Raw genomic sequence first — 20795 nt, 5'->3', positions numbered from 1 at the left:
GTAATTGAATTACAGACAAAAGGCCCATTTGCCATACTTGTAGTAATTAAGTAGTGAAGCAGTTAATTTTGAGCAAGTGTGCAAAGACTTCTCATGGTTACAGAAAGGACTAAGAAGAGAAAATGACTTTCCAAGGTGGCATATTGATTTTGCACCTAAGAAACCTGATACTCTGACCTGCTAAATTACATTTAAAATAATTGTTTTTAAGTTAATTTGCTGGTTTCTCTTTTGCTTCTATGTCAGGTGAGGATCATACTCGAAAGCACAAAGGAAGCTAGGCATTGCCTTCAGGGCACTGTCTCCCCAACCCTGAGTCTTGTGAGTTTGTGGTGTTTAGTCTCTTCATATGTCCTTTAAGCATAAAAGTGCATATCTAGTTTGTTTTCTTTTAAATTGGAATTATGGTATATAAGTGTAACCACAATGAATTTTGTAGAGGGGGATAAAACCTTTTTGAGGCAGAGTTTCTTTATGTAGCCTTGGCTGTCCTGGACTTGCTTTGTTGACCAGGCTGACCACTAACTCACAGAGATCCAACTGCCTACGAGAGTGCTGGGATTACAGGGGTGTGGCTCCACACTCAGCTTAAAAAACAAAAACAAAACAAAAAACAAACAAGTTTTTTTTTTTTTTCCCATCAAATTTTGTGCTTTCTTTGGTGTCTTTCTGTTTGTGTTTCTCTGAGGTAGGGAGTTCAGGTTGTTAGTGAACTTTTGTGTTTTATAAGCTAGTTTCTCATGTGTTCCGTTCATTTGTAAAATCACTGTCATTTAATAAGGACTGAAGGCAGTGCTTTCTTTTTCAGCTGAGAAGGAGATGGTATAGAATTGTATAGATTTATTGTGATCACAGTTCACCATAATTTTGAACAAGTGTGAAAAGACTTCTCATGGTTACAGAAAGGAATGAGAAGAGAAAATGGATCCAGTAGATGACCTTCTCAGCTTGTCATTCCTTAACTTGAACTTCCCATGCTCTTGTTTTGTTGTAGAGGCATTTTATTTCGATAACTAAAGAACATCAGCTGTTCGGAAGCAGTCAGTATACAGTGAAAGATACCAAACCAGTTACTTTAGCATGTATTTTCTCCTCACAGCTAAGCAAAGAGAGAGAGAAAAAAACTTCTACATTAAGGGAAAAGTCAGAAAAATAGGCCAGTATATTTTTGTTCTCCATATAAATGGCTACTAGGAATTTCGGTGTGAGATGGAAATTTTTTTGGGTCATAAAGGTGGAGAAGCCTTCACATGCTCTTGACCCACATACCGTGTGCTCACAGTGGGGTGGCTAGTGCTGCTGAGCTGTTACTTAGTCTGTCAGTCAGTATACTAAGTGCTGACTTTGTGGATGAGTGTCAAAAGTAAAACTTGCTTTTGAGATCATGTTCAGACGAAACTTTTTTGATGGGATGTTGTGTATGTGTGGGAATGCAAGTATGCTTACATGTGTGTGCCTCATATGTGGCGGCCAGAGAGGACAACTTTGGGTATAGTTCTTAGGGTGCTATCTACTTTCCCCCCATTTTGCTACAGGGCCTCTCAGGGGTCTAGAACTTGTAAGGTAGCTAAGCTCAGTGAGTCTTAGGGATCCTCCTGTCTCTACCTCCCCAGCACAGGCGTTATAAGCAGCACCAAACGCAGCTTTAAAACAAAACAAATCTCCAACTCAAGTTCTTGTGTTTTCAAGGCAACTGCTTTATTGGTTGGTCTTCCCAGCCCTGCAAAACCCATTTTATGAGAGCAAATAGTATTCTACCCACCAACACTAAGATTTACAGTACACATAGGTCTGCCAGTTCTACACTTAGTAGGGTGTACATATATGGTTTGTGTTTCTTTATATGTGTGTATATGAACTTCACAAGCATAGTTCTTTTCCTTTCAAAAGATCTCTTCAGAAAAATTTTACTGTGGTGATGAGAAGTTTCTTTCAGCCAAGGATTACAAATTGTCCATATGATCCATTTAGGAACTGCTGTTTCTCCTACTAACTGAGCTTTCAGGGTCAGATCCTCCCTGTTAGTATACGATGTTAGTGTCTTTCCTTCTCAAATTAAGAGGCCCACATATGGAAAACTGTCTTTAATTTTTACAAGCAGAGGCTTCTTGGGTAAAAAAATAGTTTAATAAATGATAGAGTTATTTATAATTTCTAGTAGTTGAAAAGGGACTATGGACATAAAGGGTATTTAGTTGTTGGAAGATAGGCTTGTTTTGTAATGGAAGATACATGTCATCATTAGACTTCTGCTGTAATAGAAAATGAAAGATTAGGACATATTCAACCATAAGAAATATATTTAATTTATTACATTAAAAAAAAGAAGTATATTTAAATATAAGACTTAAAGGTCTTCAAAAACTTCTTCACCATTGCAGTTTGCTAGAACACTGTCCCTTGTCCCATATCTTGTAGAAGGAAAAGTCTCCCTGTGATCTGATGGATGCTCTTAGTGTGGCATGCTTTTATTATATCTCCATGCAGGCAGAAACATTCAGCCTGATAAATAAAACCTGATAACTCACAGGGCTGGATTTCAAGGAGCATTTGTCCTAATCTGGGGAGTGGGGTACCTAACTAAACCGTCAGTGTCAGGAGTGAGCAGTGAGAGATGCTTTTCTAAGAACAAAGATGTAAGCATTTGGCATTTGCTCACGAATAGCTTTTACAATTAGAATTACAGTTTTTACTGCAATGCTTTGTTATCTCTCATCAAAGATCTCCTTGTTGATAGTCTATTTTCTGCCTTTCATCTTTTTGTTTTTGTTTCATTTTATTATAGACTACAGGGCAGGGTAATGTCATCAAGGTAGTGATCCCTGGTTTGAATTACTTTAAAATATAAACAACTGGTTGGGTATTTTGGAAAGTAAAGCTGGCTGTCATGGAAATGTATTTAGGGTCACTACAAGTGGCTCTCTGATGGCCTCTGACAAATCACTAGCAGAGGTCACAGTGCAAACTGGAAAGAAACTGAAGAACAGACAAAAAGAATTTATAAGCTTTTAAAAGCAGCATGCTATGTAAGTAACAAGAGACTGCCAGAGTTGAGAAGTGGGTTTTGAGGAAATGGGAAGTATGTCTGACAGGAGACAGTATCATCAGAGTAAAGACACTACTTTGTCAGCATGATGGCTTCTTATTCCTGGTCCACTTACCCTGAGGATATTTATTTAATCAGCTGCTTTTTGAAAGAATGCTGGAGGTGGTAAAATGGGGTCAACTTTAAGCCAATTGCAAAGTCAAAATTGAACAACGCAGTCACGGAGACTTTTGTAAATGAAATTGATGGAAAGAAGGGGAAATCTCAACCAGGATTGAAATTCTTGCCTGAATGAGACACCCTTTCCTTTCTGTCTTAACTCTTCTCTTCCTTCATCTGCTCTCACAAGCATTGGTATGAAATAATTCAGTTGTTCTGTCCTGATTTCCACCACTTGCTTCCCTATATTGATCAGCTCATTTCAGAAGCTGAATAAGAAAAAATACTAAGCCATTCTTTCTGCCATTTTTTATTATCAATAAACCTGGTAATTTTAACGTTAAAACCAATACTAAAGCTGTTGTGTCTCACTAAATGGTACAAATTAAAAAAACTTTCAGGTTTATAATACAGTAAGACAAATGTGTCAGTGTCTTATACATATATCCATATAATAACCATTTGTTCAAAAATGGACCCACGTTTTATATCAGTTCAGTGGTGTATGACTAAAATGCCAGAACTCAGGAGGCTTTGATATGAAAGCCAGCTTAGGGCCATGGGAAGTTTGAGACAACCCCGGGCTGATAATGACAGCCTGTCTCAAAATATACATTCATATACACACACACACACACACACACACATTTTTATGGTTAACGTAAAACAGAACCAAGTTTAGAGGTCTTTTGTGGGGTTTGGGCTGTGAATGTAGTCCTAGCACTGCATCTTTTATTTGCAAATCTCAGATGTTTGTTTCCTAGGAGTCTAAATCCAGAAGTGGTCATGAGACAAACTGTTGCCTTTCCTCAATTTGAACATCTCAATTTTAATATGAGATAACTATTTGTGTTCATTTTTCTCCCTCTATAATGGTATCAGAGGAATTTGCTCTTTTTGGTGTTAGAAACCGAAACAGTCATTTCTGACTGCCTGGTTTTTCTTGGTGACTATTCTAGCCAGGTCCTGAGCGTCACAGTTACAGGCTGGGAACAGTGGCTAAGGACCCTCAGATTTCTAAGTGAAGTGCCTTTCACATTTCCATCTCGCTTTTCCCACTACGTACTTTTTCTTCATGTTTTCTTGTCATGATAGTTGTAGGAGAGGAGAAATTAGAATGAGGTTTCATATAACTATTTGGTAACATACCTTCAAAATGAACCCTAAAATTATTTTATTTTTGTATGTGTAAAGAATGAAAAAAAGGCCAACAAAATAACTAGACTCTTACTATTTACTTCCTTTAAAAATTACTTAATAATGCAGTTCTTAAGGCAGTGATTTAATTATCTTTAAGCTCATATGTTAATTAAGGTGAAGTTGAATTATACGAAATCATGCATTCTTCATGTGTAAAAGGAAGTCTCAGGTTTAAGATGACAAAGGTAGTTACCATTTTTTTTCCCATTTCTTTGGTTTTTTTTGTTTTCAGCAGTGGGGGAAAGTTTAGCTGTTAAAGGGTTAACAGTGGCAAAGTTTGGGTCATCAGAGGGAATAAATCTGAATTAATTTTGAATAGATTATTATCTGCATAATATTTCTTTACATTTCCATTGGATTTAGTGTCTTTCACGTGCCCACGTGAGATATCCTCCTTGTTCTTTCATGGTTTAGGCCACATTTGTTGTTGCTCTCTAATACATGCTGTCTAGATCCCTGATGGTTTTATTTTCATATAGGTTCTATCTCACCAGAGAATCTCTTGTTGCTTGAACTCATCTTTCATAACCAGTACCATCTCTCTTCATGGGAGCCCAGGAACGGGCCCGCAGAGGATGACACGGGGTGGAGGGTGGTGGAGAGGTTTCAATAGAGGCTCTGTGAAGAGCTCACCTGAAGCACAGGCTTGCAGTCATGAGAGCTAAGCTGCTCGCAAGGCTGGGGAAGCATCGTTCTCTCCACTCGGGGACGAAGCTTCCTTTCCTGTTTGAGAACTGCTGCATCATATAAAATGTTTCTGATATTTGCCATTAGATTATGAAGAAGGATAGGTCAGATGTAGTTTTCCTTCTTGAATCCAGGTCGTTAAGTTTATATCATTTATGTTCCAATTTTTTCCAAATTTCACCCAGATTTACTTACATTTTAAATCATTTTACTAGTATACAATAGCTGTACAAATCAATCAGTTCTCTTGCAACATTTTTATACAAGAATAAAATATATTTTGATTTTATTTACTTCCACCTGTATTACCCTACCTTGTCTTTATTCCTCTCACCTCTTGGTTCCCTTCCTATTTCCAAATAGTCTTGCTTCTACTTTCATGGTATGTTTTCTTTTCCCCTGGAGACCTTTTTCCCTTGATCTACCTAACTTATCTATCTATCTATCTATCTATCTATCTATCTATCTATCTATCTATCTGTCTGATCTCTACCTACTTAATATTTTTGGTTTTTTTTTTTTTTTTTTTTTTTTGAGATAGGCTTTCTCTGTGTAGCCTTGGCTGTCCTGGGCTTTGTAGACCAGGCTGGCCTCAAATTCAAAACAATCCACCTGCCTCTTCCTTTCTGAGTGCTGGGATTAAAGGCATGCACTACCATACCCAGCTATGGTTTGCTTTTTTTATATCTAGATTTTTACATATGAGAGGAAAACATGTACTATTTATCTAAATGAGTCTGACTTATTTATGTCACAGGGTGAATTTCAGTTTCCATTTATTTATCAATCACATATTCATTTTCCTCTAAAGCTAGATAATACTCCACACACACACACACACACACACACACACACACACACACACACTTTACCCATTTATTCTTAATCAATATATGTTAAAATCTAGCAAATACTGAATATATGTGAGGATTTTTTTTCCCCACAAAGCATTCTCTGGGGCTTTCATAATGGCTCACACCTTTAATCTCCACAGATAATAGGCAGAGATGAGTGGATCTCTGAGGCTTATTGAGTTCCAGGACAGCCAAGGATGCTTATTAAGACACTGTCAAAAAAACAACAAAACAAAAACATGCTATTGATTTTTGCTTTTATACTTAAAAGTATTTGCAGTAAACCTGCGAAGCTTCATGCTCCCCTGGGATTATATGTTAGGTTTTCCTTCCCAGCTTTTTGCCTGTGGCAATATCAAGCTGTTGTGGAAACTTTTAAACTGTAAACTTTGTATTGTGTACAACACTGAATTTAGTTCAAGGAATGAGAACTCTGCCCCACCTATCATAAAAATTAGATGGAGATGCATGTTCTCTCTATCAATAAGACACTTGAAAGATTGATTGAGCATTCATGGGCTATTAGTCACAAGGACATCAATATTTATAAAATGCAGAGTGAGTATCTGAGTCACAGATGCACTTCAGTTCTGGATTCCTTTTCCTCCTCAATGTATTCAGAAGGCCAAATCTATGTGAAGGACTGTCTTGAAATATGAGTGGATGTTGGTGATCTTCTAAGTATTGAGAGACACTAATGAAATGCCCCCCAAAATTCTTTTTGAAACAGTGATAGTCTTTTTTACAAAGCAAATATATTAAATCACTGTAGTGATTAAACACTACAGTCCAGGATACAATTTAGATAGAAGACACTGTGAGGCTGAAAGTACAGAGCATTTATGGCTATGATAGTTAATGGCATCTGAAAGATACTGTAAATGGGTGTCACTGGCCGTTTTGGTTTTTTTTTTTTTCATATTAGAAAAATATATCTGGAACTTAATGAAGAGTACTCAAATTTCCTATTATAATGTATTTTATTAAAATTTAAACAGTTTCTAAGATATGTAATAAAATGACCTAATTCCTCCATTACAATCCTTAAGTCAACACCAGCTTGAGCCCCTTGCAGCTCTGTGGTCCCTGCTGTATTTGTCAGGTCAGGAACTCTTCCGCCTTGACAAATCAGTATCTGAGCGGACACATCCTCCTGTGGCTTCTGCACACACTGTCCTTATGGCAGTTTGGAAAAATGTGCTTACAAGACACTGTGGAGACTCCAGGTAGAAAGGAATGAGTAAGCGACTTGTTTAAGGGAGAGTGGTGTAAACTTTATCCCTGGGTTTAGCTTATTTTTGGATTGCCTGAGAGCTGCTTAAGATCTCTCTTCAGTTTGCATGGCCTCTGGGCACATCATTCACCAGGTATACTAAGAAACATTGCTTTTCTATTCAACTACTAAGTTAGGAGGTAGAAATCTGGCCAGCAGGGAGAGCAGATTTATGAAAACTGGGCCTTGAAAATAATCCAGTATGACTTGGTTAACAAGGGCCGCCCAGATACGTACTCCCTGTGCTTTCATGTTGTGCCCAGAGAGAACCTACAAAGACCAGGTTCCTCGGGTTCCCTGGGCTTGTGTCCTTTTTATGCTCACTTTACAATTGAGTTGTTGGCCCCCTTTCCCCTTTTCTTTTGGCTTTTTTGTTTCTTTTGTTTTTGGTTAGTCCTGTGAAGTAAAAAGTATTTTTTAAAATATGCCATAAATATTACTTAGTAAATGAAAACGAATTTTCAGTGTATAGTTTTGGAGTTTTAGTGTGTCTTCAGGTCAGAAACCTAAGAGGACTTTAGCGCATGAAAGCTATCATAAGTTAAGTTGTGAATGTTTACAACAGGACACTGTTAAGACCAAAATCATCAGGAAGTAATTCTTGTTTCAGAATTAGGAAATAAGAATAGTTTTGTTTGGTTTTTTTTTTTTTTTTTAAAGCTCTCCAAATGTGACATGAACAAATGGCTTTCTGCTGAATTCTAGTTATATACAAGTGAACCGTAGTATCCTGTGCATCCTAACTAACTTCCTTGGCAGATGTGGTCTTATATGATATTATCAAGTTTACTCAGTTTTGTGAATAAATGCACATTCAGGGCAGTATTCTGAGCATCAGGTAATTTGAAGATAAGTAGCACTTTACCTGCATGTAATTTAAGTCCGATGGAAGATGAGTTAACTCCAGTTGTGAGGTCAGTGCATGAAGAAGCTAAGGCATTGAAAGTGCCAAGTCAGTCTTCAAGATACTGGAGTATTCAAAAACAGAAATAAAGTTCTTTTGGAAAATTAGTAATTTTTCCCCTTTGCAAGTATTTTGGCCAAGAAGTAAGTTAGCTTTCATTATTTTCCATTCCTTTAAATAACAGTGGCCCAGGAAAAATGGTTCCAATAGGTCTCATAGGGTGTTGACTTAATTTCACTATGATTGGAGATCATGATGAATGATGAGATACATCCTGTTTTTTTAGATCAATTTTAAGCTTGAAAACAACTAAGTCATATAAAATAAAAGCAGTTCTTTTAAACTTTGATCATATATATGTATATATATGCATTTTTGAAAAAAATATATAATTACTCCCTAAAGTCAAAGAGCTTATATTAACTACAGAAAATAAAGTGGTTGGGATTCCCTGAGGAATGCTCATTTCTCCTATGAGATCGGATTTACTCATTAGGGATTTTTTTTTTTTTTTTCCATCATGACTGACACAAAAACAATTTCCAAATAAATAAAATCACCAGGTGTTTCAATTTGGTGATTTGAATGTGTTGTTTGAATGGATGGGTAATAGAAATTTCTGAATCAGGACACAGCAGGGTATGGTATGGATAAATTAGTAAAGTAACAGAGAAAAGTGAGAAGATACCTTTAGCATTTAGATATTTTTATTTTATAATTGTTAGCATTAAAGATGCCGACTTGCCTAAATGCGAAGGAGATCAATATGTTTAGGAGACATTTTAGAAATTGTTGGAAATTCTGTCCTTAATCTCAAGCCAATATTTATTTTAAAAAAATTTTAAAAAACTATTATATTTAACAACATAAACGATAGTTTAAAAATCCAACATTCTAATAACATAACCCAAAGACATGCTAATTTGATACTTAAATACTGAGGAATGATAGTAAGAAAATATTAAAAGCTTTTATTTTCTGTAATTGAACCATTGTTTATATATGAATATGATACATTTTATATACAGTAAAAACACTGCAGTTCCTAGCATTGGTGCTTGAAGCAGCATATTTGTATTGCATTGTATGGCATGTGTAGCACAAAGTATGTATTCTATGTGTCCAGAACTATGGCTGCTGTGTTTAAGTCACATGGTGGGCACGTCTAGAAACAGTTTGGATTCATTCTGTACTTGGTTGATTTTGATTCTATGTTGGTGAATCACAAAATTTGGTGATTTTATGTTGAGAAACCTTTTATTGTTGCAGGTTTTTTATAGCAAAGAAGCCTCCAGCTGTAAAAAGTAAGTAGGGACTAGGTCAAGAGGCTTTCATATGTTATGTAAAGATAAGAGTTGGACTTCTTTAGTATTTTAAGAGGTTGTTAAAAAGGTTCCAGGGATAGATTGATTGGTATGTAGAAAGCTGATATCAGTACAGCTTTTGTGAAGTAGACCATACTGATGAAAAAGAGTGGAACAGAGGTATGAAGTAGATGGAACAGATCTTGATAAGAGATTAGAAGTTGGGTACGTAAATAGGTACATGTAACAGTTTGAGGAAAAAAGAAAAGACACAAATGTTAATATAAATGCATGTGTGTATGTATGTATAAGAAAAGCAACTATAGCTTGAAAAATAATTCTGAATATTGTATGAATGTAAGAGATAATCTAGTTCCTATTCACTAGGCTCTGGCATACTCCTCAGGGATGTGGTGGAGGCAAAGGGCTGGCCTAAGCAAAGCAACTTATTTGAGAGTCTAGAAAGCACAGATTGAAATCTGAATCAGTGAAGTAGAGAGGTTAAGGGTCTGTGACATGGTAAGGAAAACCTGCATGCTCTTTATAAAGAGTTATTGTTGAAAGTTAGTACCAAAATTAGGACTGTGTCATTTCAGCACATGTGGGCACTATGAACAAATAACTGCCGGGCAAACCAGTTATACATAAGTAGCAGCTTCATGGCCTTGGTATAGGCAGAGACCCGTTTGGGCTGGGAAAGACCAGTTTGCACAAAGAAAGACTTGGTAAAGGAGGTTAAGGATTCAGAAAGATCTCTCAAAGGGGGATTGTTATAGACCAAAGACAGAGATTTGGTTTAGCAAATCCCGAGAGTTTGTCAAAGATACTAAAGTATAATAGCCTAGTAGCAAAAAGGAAGACTGAAGTGCATTTGGGGTACAAGGAGGAGTTAAAGTTGACTCTGCCTAAAAAGTTTTGAATTGGTAGACCAAGTTGGAATTTGGAAAGGTTCAGGAAGGTTGATATCTTTCTGTGAATCAGGAAGCAAGAACATTCTTGGAATGTGTCACACTGTGGCAGTAAAAACAGTATGGAAGATGAATCAAAACTGAGACTCTTATTTTATTTTATTTTATTTATTTTTTTATGTGCATCAGCATGAAGGTATCAGATAACTTGGAGCTGGAGTTACAGACAGTTGTGAACTGCCATGTGGGTGCTGGGAATTGAACCCAGGTCCTCTAGAAGAGCAGAAAGTGCTCTTAACCACTGAACCATCTCTCCAGCTTTGAGACTCTTCGAGATTTAGGTTTGAATTCTAGCCCTAACACGGTGGCCCTGTGACTGTGGGTGTTTTTTGCCTTGGTTTTGTCATTCACAGTTGCTCTGTTTTTAAAAGGTAATGATTATAGGTAGCGTCTTTTCTCTACACTTATATTAAGAGTTGGACAGTAATTCATCTGAAGTGTTTGGTATGTAGCAATGTTTATTCAAAAAAGTTTGCTTGTTATTACAAAGCAGCATTGATTAATGGCCAAGAGCCAGATTCTGAATTTACCAATTTACCAGATTCTGGCTTTACCAATTATGTGCTTCTGGTATGATTTATACATATACTTGTGCCTTACCAAGAGATCAAGAAGTTTGTCTTCTTGGCCAGCATAATTGTGACAAGGGTCTAATGAAAACTTTTGCTAATTTATAGGAGGGACAAAATGTCTATATATTATATGTGCCTTGGTTTTCTTATGTCTAAGAAGAAGATAATACCTATCATTTAGACTTGTTGTAAGTTAAAAGTGTTACTCAGTGGAAGCCCTTAGTGTGTGGTGCTTAGGAAGCAGACAGGACTAGCTGCCATTATTATCCATGCTCATAGCATTAGTAGGAACTGCGAAGAAACACATTTTCTACAAAGACATTGGGGCTGGTAAGACAAGTGATCACAGGTAAGCACTGAAGACCACTTTCTGACTGCAGAGTTTTGTGGAACTGTGAGGCCACAGGAGTAGCCAGAAATCAGAGAACTGCCCCAGAAATGAAAGGTGGTTGAGGAATTTAGAATTTCGATTGTAAAAAGACAGGACCAATCGTGATAGGAAAAGAGCACCAGCAAACCACATTCCCACAGTGCTGTTAATATGTTAACTAAAAGGCATTTTTATAGTCTGTTGAAGAGTAGAAACTTAGAAATTAAGAACGTAAGCACATCTACAAGTAACTAGAAAAAGTGATGGTTGCATTGTTACTGACTTCTTTGTGTAATTAGCTTCTCCTTGCCAAATCCTCTCTTGTCTTTTTCAAGGTAGCTATTGTCTTGATAACTGCATCTTAGAGCAGCAGATTTTATCTTGTTAGGCTACACTAAGAACAAGTGTCATGGAATGCTGCAAGTATTAAAGATCTTAAAAATATACATTATATCATGAGGTATTCGAAGAGGTCACCAGCACAGTGGCCTGAGCCTTTTTTTTGACTATTTGGTACATTGTTTGTTCATGAAGAGCACACAGACATCATGACAGAGCTGAAGTTTCAATTTGAAACTTTTTAGTGGGGAGTGTTTAAAGATACTTTATATGAACTGTAACAGCATTGCTTCTAAAATAAGAGTGTTTATTGAGTAAAATATTTTTTTCACTTAATCTGTCCATAGGCTAGGGTTGTCTTTATAGTCCCAATAAATGATGATTGTCATTTGTTGGATTTTTATCTTCAAAGAGTTTTCATCTTATGCATTTGTCATTGGAGTCATCAGAGACATAGTATACTCTCTGTCATGAATCCCTGACCCTGTTTACCCCTGTTATGCCCCTTGATTTCCCAAGACCTTTAAACTACTACTGCAGTGAATGATCAGAGTAGACAGAATAGAAGGCTTCATGTTAGTTCCTTTTTCCCTTGATAAGCATTTTTTGTTAAGTTAGGCTTTCTAGATCATCTCCTCTCCTTGCTAATTGTGTGTCCCTGGAAGGTTCTTAACTCTCAGTTGCTTCAGTTGAGATTCACAGTGTTGTTTTTGGAATACTTCTCTAAGGATGGAGAAGATAGATCTAGAAATTGAGCTCTGCCTTTTAGTTGTGTATTAGTATTAGTATTGTTTTAGGAATTTTGGAAGATAGTATCCTGAGTTATATGTGGTTAAATATCAGAAAAGTCACTGATACTGTTTTCAGGACTAGGCTTTCTTTTACCCCAGTAGGTATGTTTCATGATCCTTATAGATATCTGAAATTATGAGCAAGTCCAGTATTCTCTATACTAGATTTTCACTAAATTTTTACCTGTGACAAAGTTTCATTTACGTATTAGGTATGTAACAGATTATTAATGACAACGTGACCATAAAATTTAATAACTATAATAAGACATAGAAGTATGGATATAGTTTGCACTTAAATATGTTTAATAAAACTCTTGTTGGTACAATATAAATAGATTAGTAGTCTTTTCATTGGCAGGCACTCTCTCTCCAGTAGTAGTAGTTATGTTGTCATTTCCAACCTGTTTGTGCCTATTTGTACCTCCAACGTAATGTAAATGATTTGGTGCCACTCTGGAGATCCATGCTAATGTCTCCAGAAACTTGAATTATTTCTGGTGCAGTGTGTTACCATGATCAGAACATGGTTTTTCACAGGTCTTTCACTTGTAAATTTAATGTCTTTTCCACCTTAATTAAGCACTTATAATGCATTGTTGCCATAGCTTGTGGTTTGAAGTATGACAACAAAAGCTAGCATAAATTTCTCTTTTCATTACAATTTCATGACTACAGCTCACTGTAACTACTTTAGTTACTTCTTTGTTAGATTATCTTCCCCGATAAATTGAGAATGTGTACCTTTTTCCTCAAAGGAAAAACCATTACAACTTTTCTTTGTTGTGGGCTTTGCATATTTGAATTGCAAGCTCATACTTAATACTCAAGTTACTACTTATCCACTTCCTGGAGCCATTATAGAACTGAAGGTTGATTGGAAAGAGCTGGGCACTGCTGAGTCTTGCTGTGTGTTGTCTGCAGTGGCTACCAGATGACTAATACATAGGTAGTGTCACTGAACTTAAACATGATTTGTGTCCTAGGTAAGATGGAGCTAAATGACCCACTATTTCCTCATGCTCCTTGGACTTATCTATAACTTAAAAATTAATAGTTTGTTTCTGCTATGCTTTCAGTAGTCTTTTCAGATTACAATTGATGACAAATATCAAAAACTATGAAAGTGAAACTGATGGAAGGAGACTGCTTGCTGTGTGACCGAAACTCAAGAGTGAAGAGTGCTGGGTTTTGATTCAGGCCACAATAAGGCCTTAGAAAGGAAGGAATGTTTGACAGCTGACTTTAGGACAGAAAATAGGATTTTAGGCTAAGGAGGAGCAAGGCCTTCAAGGTTAGGGATTTGTTAGTTCCTACAGAAGCAGGCCTCTTGTGAAAGGCTGAGAGAGAATTGGTTCAGTTTCTGTCGGAGCTGCCCTCTAGCTACAGAGTAGAGAAAACTGAAGCAGTGCCATCACTAACAGCGTCCAGGAGCCTCTTTCTGTGTCTGAAGTTCCGCCCTAGGATTGGGATAGGGTTTTATTAGACATGTAGGAAAGCTTAAACTCCAAAAGAGCGTTATGCCACAGAGCTAACATTTTAAAATGGGAAGTGTACTGATTGATGGTCTGTGCTGTCAGACAAGGTGATAGATAGAAAGACTGAGATCTTCCCTCCCCACCCACAACATACTGTCTCTGATTATATGACTGCATGTCAGTCGGACAAAGAAAGGATACTCATCTTTTTTCAGTTTTTGAGACTGGAGATACTGTCTACTGGTGAATGGGGAAAATCTCTTTCCTAAAGAGAACATTAGGCTATTCGTGAGTCAGTCGATTGCTACCTGTTAAAGCTGTACTGCCTCTGTGGGACATGGAAGGAAAGGTTGTGCTGTTCTAACACTGGACGAGAGCCTCTGAGTCAGTGTGCTAGGCATTCTTACTATTCTCTACCAGCATAGCTACTTGCTGAGTTTTCACACAAAGAAGGACCAGTGTGATGACTAACTTCACAAGTAATTGGTGACAGATGGAGACATCTATTTGAAGACTGCTCATAGTAGATCTATTTTCCCTCCATTGTTTTCTTTGACCAGCTTATTGTTGTTGTATTGATTGTGAGACAGGTCTTAAAAGAATGGACTTGCTAAGTTTGCAGAACAGTTAACTGAAGTTCTCTCCATTTAATATTGATTGTTAGTGTGGGACTGGACAGATAGTTCAGCAGTAAGAGCCCATACTACTCTTATAAAGGTCCTAAGTTTGGTTCTTGGCACCTCACAACCTCCTACAACTCCAGTTTAGGGAATTCACTATTATCTTCCCGATTCTGTGGGCACCTCTGCTCATGTGCATATCACCCATCCACATATACACTTAAGTGAAACTGGCATTTTAAAAGGCTTTTAAAACAATTGGTTGATACTGAATTCAGTACAGTAAGTATGTAATCCAGGACACTTGTGCCCATAGAAAAGGTATTCACACTGCTTGCATTGCTTTTTCTTTTTTCTTTAAGTTACAATTTATTCGCTCCCACCCTTCCCTTTCTCTTCCTCCCCTGTCCCTCTTCCCTAGTTCACTTGTTGGCATTGCTTTTTATACAATAAACAAATATTCACTGTTTTGAATAGACATCTTCATCACTTGGCAGCCTCAGCAACAAAGTTTGATCTCATTTATTCTTTCAAATAATGAGTGATTAAGTAATCTGATATTGGATATCTTACAATCACAGAGGCTAGGTTAGCCCCCATTGAATGAAATCCATCAATTGCTTTATTTGTTGCTTATAGACTGCTAACTAAATTTGTTGTTCTTTGAGAAACATCAGGCAGCATGAACTAAAATTTCACTGTGAAGGTTTAATAAAATTTCCACCTTCTTGTTGATGGTCAGGGTAGTTTCTCAGGCTTATGTCTTCTTCCTTTATCTTTGCTACTTTTTTTTTCACTTTTCCTTTGTTTCTTCTCTTGATTTCTTACTGCTTTTGAGAATTACAATCAAGAACATCATTATCCCCCCACTGTTTTACCTTCTTTTCACAGTTTGAGCATAGACTGATAGGAAATTAAAATCTAGCTTGTTAGATTAGATAACTGTAAATTATTAATGTGTCCAGTTCACAGTTGGAGGTGTTTTACACCTTTAAATTACACTTTCCTGACCATTCCACCTGGGACACATTACCTCAGTTCACGTACACTGTTGTTTATCTCTCAAGAATGCTAAAATTAAATATCCTTTTTTTTCTTTCTTTCTTTCTATCACTGTGCAGGGGTTGCCAGCTATATTTCCTCCAAAATCCAGGTGGCTGTTGTTTTTCACATACCACAAGCCAGCTTGGTCTGCCTATCAGAGTTGGACAGTTTTTATTCCCCTTTCCCACCCAAGAAAAGAGTATCTGAATTCGGAAAAATGAAAGAGATGGTCGTTACTTGAAGCCACCATAGTATATAAAAATAGTGGATCATTGCCACAGTTAAGTGCTGGGGTTTGTGTAGCTGTTTGAAAATACTCACCTCTATGATCTCAGTACTTTGTTATGTTAGACAGATAGACAAATAAGGTCTTTAACCTTCATAAAAAAGGACTCAACAGTAGAGGAAGGATTTATCTCAACTATTATTCAAAGGAAAATGTAGTGAAGTTGCCAATATAAAGTCATTATGTATACTTCTTTGTAAAGAGAATTATTTTTTAAATATCAGAAAAGATACAGTAATCAGTAACATGTGGACATGTGGACAATATAGGAAGAATGAAAACAGGCCATGCAGGATGGAAATAAAGGTGAACTTCAAACTATATATACTAGCCATTAGTTTGTTCTTTTTTTTTTTTGTTCTTTAGATTCTATTTTATTTAAAATATTTAATTGTGTATGCATAGGCATATGGTGGACCCTCTCTTTGAACCATCCTCATAAATGTTCAAGGAAAGAAAACACTTGCATCTATGCTGTCCTTGTACAGGCTTCTTCTCCTTGTCATTAGTATCCAAAATGTAAACGCTATACCAGTTTATAAGAGATTTGGGTATCCTAGGATTTTATTATCTGTAAAGATACTGAACACATAGTTTTGTGTTTGGAAGAAATGCTTATTTTATGTAAAACTAATAGCATAATATAATTCACAAGTCTGGGGCCAAATAATTTTTCTAAAGGCACTGGCAATAATTTGCCCTTTCCAATTGATAAAATGCCTAAGTGTATGGTTTCCCATTGATTTTTTTTTTAACTATTAAAAATGTTATCTCATAAAATATTGGGTCCTCAATATGGATTTAATTACCACTCAAGACAGCTTATCCTGCATGATTAATAAACCACAGAAGCAGCCATTTCCTTTGCTCTCTGTATGGCAATAGTATTTTTGGAAATTGGGCTGCCTGTGCCAAGCTTTATTTGTAGACGGATCGGAGTTGTTAAATGCCCTATCAATTCACAAGAAGTCTTTGTTCTTTTATTAAGAGCATGCCAGATAACTCGTTCCATTAGAGTTTTCAATAACTTCTTTTGCTCTTAAAGCAGCCACATGAGTCATATAATTACTTCATTCAGCAGAAATTCTTGCTACAAAAGCCATAGGCATGCTGTTTTGCTCTTCCTCTTCTCCATCCCCTTCCCTTTACTCTTTTTTTCTTTACTACTATTTCCTTCTGCCTCCTACCTTTCTCACTTTCTTCTGTTTGTTTTATTTTTGGCTTAATCACAGACAAATACACATTAAATGGAGGTTTTTATCAAAGTGATTTTTTTTAATTAAAATCCACATATTATTAGTGTCTTCAATGAGAGAATTTTATCACTGTCCATCCTCAGTGAGCTGGTTGAATAGGTTGTAGTGTACTCACATTTTGATATGCTATACTTATTAAAATGAACAAGGTGTATTAATCTATTAAGAAGAGCATGTGCATACGCGCACACACACACATACGTGCACAATAGGAATTTAAGAGATGCAGAATGACATAGTTCCTGAGGCAACTGAAATTGGTCAGGGATAGGTATGCAATTGGAGGAGCATTTCTCAACCTATACGCCACAAACACTCTGGGGTCAAAGGACCTTTTTACAGGTGTGACCTTAGTCCACTGGAAAACACCGATATTTGCATTACGATTCATAACAGTAGCAAAATCACAGTTATGAAATAGCAATGAAAATAATTAAGGGTTGGAGTCACCACAACATGAGGAACTGCATTAAAGAATTGCAGCAGTGGGAAAGTTGAGAACCGCTGAATTAAAAGGAGATGATGATTAACATTATAGAGAAAAGGACTCTGTCGGTATGGAAATTTAGCATGGATATAAGTAGTGTTCCTAGGAATGAGGTAGAAATCTGCATTCTTTGAGAAATGGGACTGGTACAGTTGGCTGACTATTCAGGATAAATGAGTAAAGTAGGCTCTGATTTTACTGCTTTTATTACTGTATTTCAGTGTCTATGATGAAGTCATACAAGCTCTAAAGAAAATACTAGTGGAATAGCTTTTGGTTTTAAAGCAAGGACAAGCTAAACATAACTCAAAATCCAGAAATAAGGATCATGTATGAGTTTGCCTGTGTTGTGTTGTTTACAAGGCCTGAGAACAGATAAATCTTTATTTTATATTCATGGATCCAAGGTTGTTTTAACATGATGTTCTAAGTTTAATGACATTATATTGTCAGCATTGGATTGGTGTAGATATTCATGGAGTGAGAGAGGAAAGTGTGTGTGTTCATAATTGTCATCAGCTCTTCCTGACTCATTTAATGCTTCATAGCACTTCACTGTACTGTTTGAGTGTTTCATGAGCATATATGAATAGTAATCCATATCTTATATAAAATGAGAAATTATAAATCAGATGAAAAATGGGACAGGATATAAAAGAGTGCTTTGTTATTCTGGACTCTAGGATTGGTTGTAATGGAGATGATGATGTGCTCTTGCAACCTATCTGATATGAATAAAACAGTCCTTTTATCATCAAGAATAACTTTTAAGTCATTAAGAAACAATGGAGAATTGGGATTGTATAAAGGATACTGACACATTTATAACCTGATTTTTTTAAGTTACTTTAGCCAATTATGCATTTAAAAAATTATAAAGGTTTAATCTCCCTCTTTTTTAAAAAAAAAAGTCAGGTTACATGTATACTGGAGAGATGCAAAAATATGTTTGTTTTGTTTTGTCACATTTAGGTGATGACTTATCCTGCTTCATGACCCATAATGTGTTAAAGCTCCAAGTCCTTGAAAACTGCAGTTTTTGAAACATGTATTTTATTATATGAAGTAGTTTTATTGCAAATCTAAACCAAGAAGAATCAAATGACTTTTAGAAAGCATTTAATTTATTTAATATTTAAAACATGTTTTTCTTAGTATAAAATGCAAAATTCACTGGAACTGTAATAGTGAAATAGAAACCATGACAGAACATGTGGAGAGTTCCTCCTCTTGGACTCTCTCTACCCTCTTCCAAGGCGTCTTTTATCAGTCTTGTGGTAGGAACCTGGGAGACACTATCCTGAATAAATACGAACAGGTGAATATAACTGATAATCCGCTAATAGCTTATATTGGTTTTACGTTTTGAAGTTATGGAGTGGAAAGAAGTAGAATTATTAAGGGAATTTTTAAAGCTCAATTTAGCCCATTAAAATGAATGCATGATTATATACTTAGAATTCTCACTGAATCCAGTAAATGTCTGAGCTGATAGATAGTTTCGAAATTAAAATTATAATCCAGTGAGAGCTAACTAGCCAAAATAAAGTAATTTTAAGCAAAGTGACTTTTGTTCATATTCACTTTTTTTTTTTTTTTTCATCTTTTGTCCTTTTCCCACCACTCCTCTAGGTCACAGTAATGAAAGGCAGTAATAGAAATAAAGATCATTCAGCAGAAGGAGAAGGGACTGGAAAACGACCAAAACGGAAGTGTCTTCAGTGGCATCCATTGTTAGCCAAGAAACTTCTGGACTTTTCAGAAGAGGAGGAGGAAGACGAGGAAGAGGAAGATATTGATAAAGTAAGCCTTCCATTCACCATAGAAATCTCACAGATATTTAGGCACTAATTTATGATAGAACATAATAAAAGTTCCTATAACTTGGAATCTGCTTAACTCATAAATCTAACTTTGAATCCTTCTCTAGCAGTTCTGACCACTCACAGTTTGTGATAATGCCGGTGCACATTGGGCTCTTCATACAGCTTGATGTGTTTACATGTATCACTTTCTTTGCTTCCAGCCCAGCCTTGCCTCTGGCCATCAAGCCATTTCAGAGATGTGCTCAGTTTTTGTGCTATGGCCTTTGTGGTATCTGGCTGTACTCCCTCCTTTCCCCAAAGCCTTAGTGGCACATTGTCTTCAAAGTTCCTTTCTTAGATGGCCCCCACCCCTCTGCCCCATGCATGAACAGTTAGCTCCAGGACTTGGTATAACTCACTTTTCTTTATTTCAGAAAAGAAGCCAAATCAGCATATATTAAGTCAGAATTTCTTCATAGCACTCAGAACTGTTTGCACTGTGGTTAGCTGTGCGCATGGTTTGTCTGCTTTTCAGACCTGAGAAGCTCTGAGAGAAAGGGGCCTTTGCCTCTTTTGAGCAGTCTTCTGCACCAGAACCAAGCTTGGTACCTGGACCATAGCAGACATGGAATATCTGTATGCTAAATGGAGGACAAAACATGTGTATTTGTCACTACAGGTTTTACAAATACATGCTTTTCAGGCTGTTGACATTCATTCAGCCTTTTAATAACAAAAATGAAACAGAACTCATCTTTTTCAGAGGAGAGAGCCCATTCCCACAATAAGTGCCCTTTTCCATAATATTGACATTAATCTGTTTGTGAGGCATGTTTCAGTTTTCAGTGCACATTAAATTTCAAGATTAGGTTTGGAAGGGGAGTTTTACATCATGCCACTCTGGTTTCTGGAAACTGCTGATTCTTATGCTTCGTTTGACTTTTCTGATTCATTTGCCCTGTTGATTACTTAGTCCTTGGGGTTGTCTCCTCTTTCCATGACAGCACTCTCTTCTGTTTATACAGCTTCCTTCATGTCTATTCTTTCCTGTTTTCTTTCATTTCCACGTATAACTTTACCTGCAAATATTCATGCTTAAATCTGGATATGTAGTTTTACATCTGTAATGTCAGTACTTTGTGAGGCTGAGTCAAGAGGATTGAGAATTTGAGGCTAGCTTTGCCTATGTAGTAAATCTAAACAAAAGTAACTTTACTCTGAGCCTATAATTTTTATCTCTGTCTCCATCATGAATTTTTATTCTGAACTTTCTCTGTCTATCATTTATTCATCCATCATCTAAGATATCTATCTATCTATCTATCTATCTATCTATCTATCTATCTATCTAT

At 36.4% G+C, this 20795-nt stretch overlaps 1 protein-coding gene across 5 annotated transcripts in view; it reads left to right on the top strand.

Annotated features, from left to right (window-relative positions):
• Bbx (BBX high mobility group box domain containing) overlaps positions 1-20795 on the top strand; it is a 239362-nt gene that overhangs the window by 132224 nt on the left and 86343 nt on the right. For all 5 annotated transcript variants that reach the window (XM_055593924.1, XM_055593919.1, XM_055593899.1 and 2 more), the window contains exon 4: positions 19271-19441. In XM_055593924.1, the coding sequence (XP_055449899.1) occupies positions 19280-19441 (162 nt within the window). In that variant the 5' untranslated portion in view covers positions 19271-19279. The remainder of the gene's footprint in view (positions 1-19270; positions 19442-20795) is intronic.

Source organism: Psammomys obesus, unplaced genomic scaffold (genome assembly GCF_907164565.1).
Source record: "Psammomys obesus unplaced genomic scaffold, mPsaObe1.curated_primary_1811, whole genome shotgun sequence".
In the NCBI taxonomy this organism is placed as follows: domain Eukaryota; kingdom Metazoa; phylum Chordata; class Mammalia; order Rodentia; family Muridae; genus Psammomys; species Psammomys obesus.
This window is presented reverse-complemented; position numbering and strand designations above follow the sequence as displayed.